General features: G+C 48.0%; 1 protein-coding gene across 1 annotated transcript in view; it reads left to right on the top strand.

Annotated features, from left to right (window-relative positions):
- The first annotated feature begins 1887 nt into the window (after positions 1-1887).
- HHATL (hedgehog acyltransferase like) overlaps positions 1888-13236 on the top strand; it is a 31090-nt gene continuing 19741 nt past the window's right edge. The window contains exons 1-5 of the mRNA XM_073329595.1: positions 1888-1993; positions 3285-3352; positions 3939-4052; positions 6002-6196; positions 7726-7935. Of these exons, the coding sequence (XP_073185696.1) occupies positions 1888-1993; positions 3285-3352; positions 3939-4052; positions 6002-6196; positions 7726-7935 (693 nt within the window). The remainder of the gene's footprint in view (positions 1994-3284; positions 3353-3938; positions 4053-6001; positions 6197-7725; positions 7936-13236) is intronic.

The following is a 13236-nucleotide window of genomic DNA, read 5'->3' as shown; positions in this document are numbered from 1 at the left end:
ATCGCCTTCCATGCATCATTTGTCCAGACACCGCTGAGGGAGTAGCTACGGGCAGCATTGCTTGTTCAGTCAAAGCTGTCCGAGAGGCAGGACGGCGTTCGGTGATCTTGGGCAAGTTACTTCCTCTCTCTGTGCCTCAGTTGCCCATCTGTCACAGGGTACTTCCTTCCTCTTCCTTTGGCTGGCTGGTCTCCCGCTATTGTAAGCTCTGTGGGCCAGGGACTGTCTCTTGCTCACAGGGCCTACGACAATGGGACTCTGAGCTTGGTTCTGGCCGAACTGCAACTTCAAAGCGCTGTCTCTTCTTAGCGCGCCCCCCGGCTAGCCCAAGCCTGTTAGCCCGGGCTGGGAACCATGGGCTGTGTAGACGTGCCCATTAGCAGTAGTAGCTGGTGAATTTCTCCCCTGGAGGGGACTTACCCAGTTAGCAGAGTCACTCATTCAGTGACTCAACCACCTCCATTACAGCAGCCGAGTCTCACAGACTTTAAGGCCAGAATGGACCATCATGATCATCTAGTCTGACCTCCTGCACAACGCAGGCCTCAGAATCTCACCCACCCACTCCTGTAACAAACCCCTGGCCTCTGGCTGAGTTACTGAAATCCTCAAAGCATGATACAGAGACTTCAAGTTACAGAGAATCCACCATTTACTCTAGTTCAAACCAGCAAGTGACCCGTGCCCCCTGCTGCAGGGGAAAGAGAAAAGCCCCCGAGTCTCTGTCAAATTGACCCAGGAAAAATTCCTTCCCGACCCCAAATATGATAAGCAGTTGATCCCTGAGCATGTGGGCCAGACCCTGATGAGCCATAGGCAGGTGAGCCAAAAGGCTCACGGCTCAGCCAGGGAGATGTGCTTAGATGGAAGCCACTCTGGGCTATCTTGCAGGGAGATGCGGAAAATACAGATTGGCAGGGGAGCAGTTAATCCTGTGTACTCAGTAACATTAGCAGAGTGAACTTTAAAGGGGATCAGGAAGGGGACTGCATGCGTGAGCAGCGATAAAAAACAACTCTGGCGTCCCCTGATTTAATATCTGACTTGTGAAGTTTTTGCCTTTGGCGGGTTATTTTTTTTTTTTTTAATTTTACTGAATTTTTAAAAGCTGGAACCTCTCTTTGGTCCAATAAAGGCAGATCAGAAACTGCACCAAAAGCGCAGTGGCTCACTGCCTGGCCATCCCCAGATGAGGAAGCTGGCCTAAGCCGATTAGCCCCATTTTGGGAAAAAGGGATAATAGCCAAGTGCTCTGCAACACTAAGGCGCTGAATACAATGTGCCACTGACCGTCCGAGCTCCCAGCAGAAGGCGAAGGGGCGGCATCGGCAGTGATTGACTGGAAGGGGATTTTGCAGTGGTGAGGAGCAATAGAGACGTGATATCATATTGGACAATGAGGTGACTCCCATCCCCTGGGATATTTAAAACCAGACTGGCCCGAGCGCTGTAAAGAGCAACGCTGCTCTGTCAGAAAGAGCGAACACATGACCAAATAGCCCCTCTGATTTCTCTGGTCACGTGGTCTGCTGGAGACAGAGTGAAATTAGATGGACCATTCTTGTGTTGAGTCTAGCAGCTCCTATGTTCGAAAAATAAAGGCAGGCTGGAATCACAGGGCTGAGGAAATTCCCCTTCTTGTTCAGAAAGGATAGTAGAAGGATAAGCCAGCCCAGGGGTGGTAGGTAAAGGAGCCCGTCACCTGGTAGAACACTGCAGACAAAAGACGACAAAATGGATCCAATCCTCCAGTTTCAAGTCATTCACATGTAATGAGATCCCACACACCGTGTGGGTGTGAGTAGCTCTAGACACCAAACTTTTCCTTTCCTTTTTTTCTCTGCCAGATCTGGAGACCCTTGGCTGTTGGGGTGGTAACCCACCAACATGGGTATTAAAGCAGTGTTACCGAGTTACGAGCTGGGGTTCTACGCTCTGATCTTGACATGTGCTGTGGTGTACAGTGGGAATGGGATCTTTGACGCATCTAGAGGTAATTTCCCTAATCAAAGCTCGCCAGGTGTGGGTATGTAAGTGGTAGGTGTATTCCAACCCGGTATTCTTACAACCCAGAATTCAGAAGAAGCCAATTTCCACGCATTTGGAATATGCTTTCTTATGATCATAAGTATAAAGCTCTTGGACTTGATTCTCTGCTGAGAATGACCTTGGGAGTCACGTACATCTGAGCAAAGTAGGTGTGAAATGCTGCCCAATCCGAGTGGAACTGTTCCACACTCACTGGGCACAGGTGTGAATGGCAACGTCAGGTGCAAAGCAGTGGCAAAGCCCCTATGTCAATGTCCTAGACAGGCCGATACATTATCTTCAAGGGCTCTGATAATCAGTAATGCAACCCATCTTTTTATGTAACACCAGACAACGGCACCGCTGACAGCTAGATCCCCCTCCCCCTATGAAAGCTCCCAATTCTTCCTATCTACAGTGTATCATCTCATGATGGTTCCTCAAACAGGGCAGGGGCAGGATGTTGGAGAAATCCCTGGTTGAAGGCTCTTTGGTCTTTGCTCCTTTCCTCTGGTACCTTTAGCAGTGCAAACAAACCTCTTAGGGACGATCCGTCTGGCTTGAGTCTGAAGCACATTGGCGGGCTTCAGCTAAACCCTAAATCCACACAGTTAACTGGGCATAGCTGTGACTGAGACTAATACTGCACCAATGGACCAAAGAGCAATCCAATCAACCGACGGAGAACCTGCCCCCTAAGCCCATTGAAATCAATGAAGCTCTTCCTATTGACTTCAGTGGGCTTTGGATCAGGCCTGCAGGTTTCTGAAGAGTGGCTCCACGCCCAAATCCCAAGGGAGTCAGAGGTGCTCAGCACCTCCCAGGATTGGACCCTTATGGGCTGGCTGTAGGGGTAACAGAGAACCTGTCTGGGAGCCCCCAGAAGTACCCCGCCCTAAGTGCACAGGGGGTGACTCGGAAGAGCTGGAGTGATGGAGGAGATGGCTCCTTGGGTTGAGTGGGATTTTTCAGAGGGGAAGAAGAGCTGTAGCTACACCACTCCCGTTCATTTCCACAGAAGCCATGCGGTAAATCCCCACCCCCGGTCACTTCTGAAAACCTCAAGGGCCTTATCTCCTCTCTGTTGCTCTTTCTCCTCCCATCTACCAGAAGGAGGCAAGTAAGCCAGGGAAAACCCCTCCCCTGCTTACCCCGATGCTCGTCCCCTGTGCTGACCAATCACGGGGAAGATTCAGGCCCTGATTCAGCAACGCCCTGGAGTGGTTTCTCCCCGGGTAACACCTGTTCTTTTGCAGATAATATGAACAGAAAAGCCTTTCGGCAGGGCATAAAGCCGGGCTGGCATTACTTCGGCAGGAAAATGGTAAGCAACCCAACAGCGGGCACGCTAAGGCGTTGGTTGCTTAAAGTACCACCACCAAGGCTGCCAGCTACAAAAAAGAGCCCTGACTTTTCCGCCGCTCAGGTCTCTTTGCACAGTCCGCGTGAACCTTTCTGCTGTATGTCGAAACGACCGTGTCGTCCATTAAATGTTCACTCACTGAGGAATGTATTAGTTACGCAACACTGCAAGCATGCACGGCGTTTACGTGCACCTATACACACAAGTGATCCCAGCAGAGCCCGTACAGGGTTGATAGAGCTAAGCTAACCTGCTTTGAAATCCACAGACGGTAGAAAGGTCACGAAAATAACTTGAACTGTGGGCGTGATCCCCTGAGGTGCCAAGCGCCCTCGACTCCTGTTGAAGTCAATGGAAGCAGAGGGCCTCCAGCACCGAGAAGGAGCAGGCTGTATTCGTGCTCTCTGACAGAGAAGGACATTTGTGGGAGCTGAAGTCTTGCGGGGAGGAGGGTTACTAAGCAGGAAGTCAGAGATTAGGGGGCCTTGGAGCGATTGCAGTAGCCCTTCCGTGGCTTGTCCGTGCTGACGTGGCTCTGTTCCGGCAGGACGCAGCTGACTTTGAATGGGCGATGTGGTTCACCTCATTCAGGAACATCATCATCTTTGCCCTTTCGGGGCACATCCTGTTTGCCAAGATCTGCTCCATGGTGGCTCCTCAGGTGAGCAAGGGCCACTGCCCAGACACGGATTTAAAAGCACCAGGGGCGCGCATGGTATCCCCGCGGGGCAAACGCAGATCCCTTTCCTTGCTCAGCTGGTGATGGCGTCATTTAAGATTCCAATCAACACTGTTCACAGGGCATATTCCTTGGACCTAGGGGGGCTGCAAATGCCTCATGATCTGACCCGCCCTTGTGGGGCTCAGGGCTTGTCTACCCTCGAAACGCGACAGCTGCGATGCATTAGCGCTTCCGTGTAGACACTACCTACGCTGACGGGAGGGGTTCTCCGGAGAGAAAGTAGCTAAGTCGACGGAAGAATTCTTCTGTCAACCTAGCACTGTCTGCACAGGGAATTAGGTCGGCTTAAATGACGCCGCTCAGGGGTGTGGATTTTTCACACCCCATCAGTGATGTAGTTACACCAACCTAATTTTCTAGTTTAGACCAGGCCTAAGACAAAAGAATACAGCTGGGCCAAAGGGAATCCACAGTCACGAGAGTCTGGTGGAAGCTAAATACTTGGACCTTTGAACAATATCATAAAAATCATCTGTGTATACTGAGAATTTGATGGGAGAGGGGGCTCACCCAATGAATGGCCTTCCAAGTGTGTCCCATTAAAAGCCTTTCAGGGCAGGGACTGTCTGTCACTTAGGCACTACCATAATAAAACTAACTAACAATTGCTGTGGGTGATCAGGCCATGAGTGGCTGTGACTGAGAGAGATGCTGAAGGACTTTTTGGTTCTCGTCCTTGCAGACAAAGTTGCTTTTTTCCAATCATACTTTTTGGGGATGGTTTTCTACCTCTTTTTCCGTCATTCATTTAATCAGGGCAGATGCATAAAAGCAGGATCATTGCTCATTACTTACTACAGCTGCTTGTGGGGTGGAGTGAGGAAATGTTTCATTAAAATTGTTTTCCTTTTCAAAAAAGTGCCACAAAAAATCCACAAATCTGAGATCTCCTGGCTCAGTTATTGCAGCTCAGAGAGCAGGGACAGTCCAGGGGTTAGCGTACTAGCCTGCGACTCAGGAGACCTTGGGCAAGTCAGTTAGGGCCAAATTTTTAAAGGTGTTTTGGTGCCTAGCTCCCATTGATTGCAACACAGGTTAGGTGTCTAAATACCTTTACAATCTGGGCTTTCGTGTCTCTGTGGCTCCGTTCCCCACCTGGGAAGTGGGGATAACAGCACTTCCCCACCTCACTGGGGTACTGTGGGGATAAAAGAAAAGGAGGACTTGTGGCACCCTAGAGACTAACCAATTTATTTGAGCAGAAGCTTTTGTGAGCTACAGCATCCTCGTGAGCTACAGCATCCGATGAAGTGAGCTGTAGCTCACGAAAGCTTCTGCTCAAATAAATTGGTTAGTCTCTAAAGTACCACAAGTCCTCCTTTTCTTTTTGCGGATACAGACTAACACGGCTGCTACCCTGAAACCTGTGGGGATTAAAGACATTAAAGATTGTGAGGGGCCGGGGTGAGAGGAGGCAGATAAGTACCTGAAAGAGAAACTTATGGGTTGAAATCCTGGCCCCACTGAAGTCAGCGTGAGTGTCACTGTTGTCAGTGCGGCGAAGATAGCCCCTATCTAGGAATGATGTCACATGCCAGGAAAAAGCCCCAGATGGTGCAAAACTGAAAAGAACATGGGGGTCCTGCTGGATAATCAGCTGAACACGAGCTCCCAGGGTGACGTGATTCTAAGAGGACTAACGCGAACAAGGAGAGGGGCAGAAAACTCCCCCGTCTTGGCTGAATGTAGGGAAAAAAACAACAACACATACACTGATCTGCTCTAGTGAAGATAAAACTGTTCCTGCTCCCCCCTGGTACCCGTCTGGCACCCCCGCGGTGCAGTGGGCGGCAGGGTTCTGTTGACCGTGGGTGCTGGGTGTTAGACTCCCCGAGGAGAGGCCTGAAGCACGTTCTCTTTTCTCACAGCACAGATCTGTGGTGTACATGCTCTACGGGATGTTGGCCGTGCTGGGCGCCATGGGACGCGCCTACCTGATGATTGTCCTCTCTCACTGTGTGGTGCTCTACACTGTCGCGCTGGCTAAGAAGAGGTGGCTATGCTTTGTGGCCGGGCTTTGCAGCCTGGCCTCTTTCAGGCTGGAGCCTTTCAGCACATGGCAGGTACGCGTATAGCCGGTTTCTTTCCAGCGCGCAGCTCTGTTTTGTTCCCAGTGCCGGGGTCATGCCCTGGCCAAACACCAGCGTATTTGGGCCTGTGATTTGATAGCTTGGGTCAGACTAAAACATTTGAGGAAGAGCCACAGGTATGGAGCATGCTAGCCTCTAGTGGTTACAGCAGGAATCAGGACGCCTGGATTCTATTCCTGGCCCTGCCACTGATGTACTAGGGGCCTCAGGCAGGTCACTTAGCCTGTCTGTGCCTCAGCATCCCCAGAGATTGTAATTGTTTCAATTTAGCAATGTACTTAAGCACCTGAGCAGTCCCACTGAAGTAATGACAGCCCCAGCGCAGGCTTGGTGCATAGGGTTCCGGACGGGGACTCAGGCTCTGCATCGAGTTAGCTGGGTGACTCTGAGTGCATCATTTCCCCTCCCTGAGCCTCAGTTTCTCCATCTTTTAAAATGGTATTGAACGCATTAGTAAAGTGCTTCAGGATCTATGGCTGAAATGCTCTATGGAGGAGCTGGATATTATTACTAAATTACTGGTAGGCGTATTCCTTAATGAGCTTGCTGACTCAGGACCAGTAATACTTCTCTGCCTTACAGGGGTATTATAAGGCTTAAAACCAAAGTCCTGCCTACCCATGGTCCATCAGGGCTTGATTTTCAGAGGTGCTGAGCACCTGCAATTCCCGTTAGAGAAAATAGGAGCTCTGGGTTCTCAGCGCTTCTGCACGCCAAGCCATTTCCCGTAGCACATTTTGCAGTCGTAAAGGTGATAGTCTGAGTTTCCAGTCCCACCGCTGGTAATTACTTTATCAATCTAAATGCCCCTTTGCAATTTTGCAGCTGCAATTTTCCATTCAGGCCATCTGTATAGACTGGTCACATTCCACCCCAGAGGTGGCTGTAGGTCAGCGCTGTGTGAAGTCATCCTTATGTGTGATATTCTATAAGAGTGACATTCACACCTGTCCCAAAGGTCAGCACAAAAGCTACACACCGCTTCAGTGCTATATTGAGTTCTTATGTTCACCATTGGCCTGTGCTAGACTCCTGCATAATGGTGAATTTCAGCGTAAAGATTTTGCGATCCTTCTGGTTGTAAGAGCCAGACCATTCAAGCTAGAAATAAGGGGCAGTTTTTTCAATAGTGAAGGTAACTGACCACTGGAACGACTTACCTAGGGAGGTGATGGGTTCTCCATCCCTTCAAGTCTTTCCATCAAGACTGGGTGTCTCTTCAAAAGATACGCTATAGCTCCAATGGAAATTATGGGCTTGAGGCAGAAATTAGTGTGTGAGGTTCAAGGGCTCATGTTACGCAGGAGGTTAGACTAGATAATCATAATTGTGCTTTTCTGGTCTTAAAAATCTATGCAGCTAGGCTCTCAGAAAATAAGGCACCATTCATAGAAAAACATATCTGAAGCAAGACTAGGTAGTAGGAGATGCCCACTGCGGCCAGTTGCACAGAAGACAACCTTTTCAGCCGAATGACATAGTAACTATTCTTTTTGGTTTAGAATGGATTTGTAACAAGAACTTTTGATCTTCAAGATGTTCTGTTTTATGGAGGAAGCGGCTTTACCATCATGCGCTGCATGAGCTTTGCGCTGGAGAACTCCGAGAGGAAGGAAGGGATTTACTCCATCATTGACCTGCTGAAATACAATTTCTACCTCCCGTTTTTTTTCTTCGGACCCATCATGACCTTTGATCGATTCCACTCTCAGGTACTAGCTTTGTGGGTTTTCCTCCTTACACCTTACAGGGCAGATTTTAAAAGGGACCCTCAGCCCAGCCTCCCACTTCAAACCTGTAGGGCACAAGTCAGGTAGCTTGACACAGTGCTTAAGTTATCACAGAACCATGGAAGATCAGGGTTGGAAGAGACCTCAGGAGGTCATATAGTCCAACCCCCTGCTCAAAGCAGGACGAAAAAGGTGCCAGGGCTCAAGCAATTTTTTTACATTCTGATGCAGCAAGCCCAGAGGTGCCAAGCTTATGAATTGCCAAGCCTAGAGGTGCCAGGGCTCAGCCCTGGCACAAATTAAGCAGTGGCTAGACATGAGGTTGACGTCAGTTGCACCTGCTATTAGATAATGGAATAAAATTCCAGATGCAAAATAAGAAGCTGTTTCTAAAACTCAGCACCACTGGGTCAAGTTTTCAGCTGAGCTGTTTCTACCAAAAATATATGAAGAAGTGTGTTCATGTGGTGAAATCATTGGACGAGGATCTTGGTTCAATTCCTGGCTTCGCCACAGACTCACTGTGCAACTTTGGACTTAATTTCTCTGTCTCTCAGTTTCCCATCTTCAAAATGGGGGTGATAATTCTTCTTTACTTCCTAGGGGTGTTGCAAGAATAAATTCATTGTTTGTGAGGAGCTGAGGTACTATGGGGGCCAGATGACAACCTAGATGACAGACAGAAGTTGCACCTGCAAAGTACTCAGAGGTGTGCAGATAGTTAGCTGCCCCTACAAATTCCCATTTGTACATGCAGTTATCCCCATGTGCACATGGTCACACATTCTGCAGCTGCCACGTGGGCCCCAATGTGGACTAGACACATTATATGTTTCTATCCCTCTGTGTGTCACATCTTTGTGTCTGTCCATCCTCCCACAATGTGTGCATGCAACACTGCCCTCTACTGGATGGAACGTCAGACCTGCGTAGGCAGTCTAAGACACATGATCACGTCGCCCTCTAGCTGCTGCAACCGACAGACACCATAAGCCTTCATACAAGACAGAATTTCAGTCTAGAGAGGCAAGGAAGGTGAGGGAATTTTTATTGGACCAACTTCTGTTGGTGAGAGAGACAAGCTTTTGAGCTTGTACACAGAGCTACATTTTATATAGGCCTGATTTTCAGAGGTGCTGAGTGCCCGTAACCTCACTGAAGTTAATGGGAGATATAGATATTCTAAGGCGCAGAAAAATCAAGCCATTTAAATATAAATCAATTTCAAACGGACAAAAGAATTTTTATAATGGGAAGTGGCTTGGCAACTAAATATACAAGCTTCTCCTGCTCCTCCTATCCTACTCCTGTGTCTGTATATACGTACATATGTGTGTATCTATATACACACTAACGCACATACATATATTACATGTTGGTGCAACAAAGAACGTATGTTTGCAAGGAGAACTTCCAAATGTGTGCAATCATCCAGTCATCCTAGTCATTGGCTGATACCCAACTGTCTGTTCAAAAAGGAGAAACAGAACCCACAACTCGGTAGGACACCAAATAAGATGGAAACGTTAAGCCTTGGAACAAGCATGTGCTTTTTCCTTTTTTGAGGGGGGCCTTGAAACCTGAAAGAGATGCACTCCCAGTGCAGGAACCCAGCTGACATCTGTGCAGTGTGAGATATTTAAATGCAAAGCCACATAGCAGCACTGTGCTCACTGTCACCCCCCACATCACAGCCAGTTCTTTTTTTCCCCCCTATTTCTCCCCCCAAAAAGGCTGGGGAAAAAATCCACTCCCCCAACACAGCCAAGAATGCTGGCAGATCATGTACTATTAATCAGTCCCCCTTTAATTTTCTTTTAAAGGAAGACTGTCGACTGGAGGTCTAAAATTCAGGGTCTGAACCCAAAAACATTTGATAAAACCTAACGGAAATAGAAATCTTTTAATTAATTCAAAAAAATTTCAGTGAAAACATGGGGCTGGTAAATGCTTCCCTGCAGGGATGGAAACTCAAACGTGGCCGCATTGGTGCTGAGGCAGAAGAGCTAGAAAGTAAAAAGAAAAGGAGTACTTGTGGCACCTTAGAGACTAACCAATTTATTTGAGCATAAGCTTTCGTGAGCTACAGCTCACTTCATCGGATGCATATTGTGGAAACTGCAGAAGACATTATATACACAGAGACCATGAAACAATACCTCCTCCCATCCCACTCTCCTGCTGGTAATAGCTTATCTAAAGTGATCACTCTCCTTACAATGTGTATAATAATCAAGTTGGGCCATTACCAGCAGGAGAGTGGGGTGGGAGGAGGTATTGTTTCATGGTCTCTGTGTATATAATGTCTTCTGCAGTTTCCACGGTATGCATCCGCTGAAGTGAGCTGTAGCTCACGAAAGCTTATGCTCAAATAAATTGGTTAGTCTCTAAGGTGCCACAAGTACTCCTTTTCTTTTTGCGAATACAGACTAACACGACTGTTACTCTGAAACCTAGAAAGTGAAACCAACTAGTGTATCCTCATTGCCTAAGTGGAGTGACGTTCATACCATAAAACAGAATAAATGGCTAAACAAACTCTTCCCTTTTATCACCCTGTACTGTATTAGAGATGCAGGCAAAAATGTCTTTTGCATCTTGACAGTGTCTCTTTAGTTTTGAAGACTAAACCAGAATGCCGATCTTGCCGATTCAACATGGCACTGCATAGTGACGACATTGTCACTGGACTCGTGTGTTCAGGCCACGTTGTTTACAGACAGCCTTATGCTTCATCACGTAAGTGGCCAAATCTCAGCCACCTAGCTGTTTTCTCAGTCTGCACCACTTCCTGTGAAGTGCTGAGTGCCCTGGTAACATAATTAGGTGTTGTAGCTCACTCTAGGGGGTGACCCACCATTGAGGAGAACAGCCTGATGTTGCTGCCAGCTAACAGAGCTACATTTTGTCTCCAAAGGTAGAGATCTGCGTTTTGATGCATAAGGTTCTGGGTTCAAACCCTGTCGATGAGAGGTTTCGTTGCACCCTCATCTGCTAATGAAGTCAATAGGAACTGATGATGCTCAGTTTGCATCTTACAGGGCTGAGCCTTATCTGTCTCCAATAAGTGACACACAGTGCAGTAAATAACTTCTCCAAGTTAATTCTAGTGTTCCTCCCAAAGCGTATGCTCAACCCACCTGACATCTACGGTCCGTTCTTTCTCACTTCCACGCAAAGCAGATATGACACCGACTGCCAGATCCAAGGCCAACCTCACACATCCACGAATTACTATCCCTGGGGAACTCCCAGTCAAACACCATTTGCAACCTGCACAGCTGCTGCCACATAAGTTCTCCTGTGCAAGATTGAAAATGTGATATGATGTGACGTCGACACAGGGGACACAGGGAAGAAAGGAGAGCAGCAGAATACGGACCCTGGACTTCAGAAAAGCAGACTTTGACTCCCTCAGGGAACAGATGGGTAGGATCCCCTGGGAGAATAACATGAGGGGGAAAGGAGTCCAGGAGAGCTGGCTGTATTTTAAAGAATCCTTATTGAGGTTACAGGGACAAACCATCCCGATGTGTAGAAAGAATAGTAAATATGGCAGGTGACCAGCTTGGCTTAACAGTGAAATCCTTGCTGATCTTAAAAACAAAAAAGAAGCTTACAAGAAGTGGAAGATTGGACAAATGACCAGGGAAGAGTATAAAAATATTGCTCAGGCATGCAGGAGTGAAATCAGGAAGACCAAATCACACCTGGAGTTACAGCTAGCAAGAGATGTTAAGAGTAACAAGAAGGGTTTCTTCAGGTATGTTAGCAACAAGAAGAAAGTCAGGGAAAGTGTGGGCCCCTTACTGAATGAGGGAGGCAACCTAGTGACAGAGGATGTGGAAAAAGCTAATGTACTCAATGCTTTTTTTGCCTCTGTCTTCACGAACAAGGTCAGCTCCCAGACTCCTGCACTGGGCAGCACAGCATGGGGAGGAGGTGACCAGCCCTCTGTGGAGAAAGAAGTGGTTCGGGACTATTTAGAAAAGCTGACCGAGCACAAGTCCATGGGGCCGGATGCGCTGCATCTGAGAGTGCTAAAGGAGTTGGCAGATGTGATTGCAGAGCCATTGGCCATTATCTTTGAAAACTCATGGCGATCTGGGGAAGTCCCGGGTGACTAGAAAAAGGCTAATGTAGTGCCCATCTTTAAAAAAGGGAAGGAGGAGGATCCTGGGAACTATAGGCCAGTCAGCCTCACCTCAGTTCCTGGAAAAATCATGGAGCAAGTCCTCAAGGAATCAATTCTGAAGCACTTAGAGGAGAGGAAATGATCAGAAACAGTCAGCATGGATTCACCAAGGGCAAGTCATGCCTGACTAATCTAATTTCCTTCTATGACGAGATAACTGGCTCTGTAGATGAGGGGAAAGCAGTGGACATGTTATTCCTTGACTTTAGCAAAGCTTTTGACACAGTCTCCCACAGTATTCTTGCCAGCAAGTTAAAGAAGTATGGGCTGGATGAATGCACTATAAGGTGGGTAGAAAGCTGGCTAGATTGTCAGGCTCAACGGGTAGTGATAAATGGCTCCATGTCTAGTTGGCAGCCGGTATCAAGTGGAGTGCCCCAAGGGTCGGTCCTGGGGCCGGTTTTGTTCAATATCTTCATAAATGATCTGGAGGATGGTGTGGATTGCACTCTCAGCAAGTTTGCAGATGACACTAAACTGGGAGGAGAGGTAGATACGCTGGAGGGTAGGGATAGGATACAGAGGGCCCTAGACAAATTAAAGGACTGGGCCAAAAGAAACCTGATGAGGTTCAACAAGGACAAGTGCAGAGTCCTGCACTTAGGACAGAAGAATCCCATGCACCGCTACAGACTAGGGACCGAATGGCTAGGCAGCAGTTCTGCAGAAAATGACCTAGGGGTTACAGTGGACGAGAAGCTGGATATGAGTCAACAGTGTGCCCTTGTTGCCAAGAAGGCCAATGGCATTTTGGGATGTATAAGTAGGGGCATTGCCAGCAGATCAAGGGACGTGATTGTCCCCCTCTATTCGACATTGGTGAGGCCTCATCTGGAGTACTATGTCCAGTTTTGGGCCCCACACTACAAGAAGGATGTGGAAAAACTGGAAAACGTCCAGCGGAGAGCAACAAAAATGATTAGGGGGCTGGAACACATGACTTATGAGGAGAGGCTGAGGGAACTGGGATTGTTTAGTCTGCGGAAGAGAAGAATGAGGGGGGATTTGATAGCTGCTTTCAACTACCTGAAAGGGGGTTCCAAAGAGGATGGATCTAGACTGTTCTCAGTGGTAGCAGATGACAGAAC

Source organism: Lepidochelys kempii, chromosome 2 (genome assembly GCF_965140285.1).
Source record: "Lepidochelys kempii isolate rLepKem1 chromosome 2, rLepKem1.hap1, whole genome shotgun sequence".
In the NCBI taxonomy this organism is placed as follows: Eukaryota; Metazoa; Chordata; order Testudines; family Cheloniidae; genus Lepidochelys; species Lepidochelys kempii.
The sequence above is the reverse complement of the archived record's forward strand: the minus strand, read 5'-3'. Positions and strand labels throughout refer to the sequence as shown.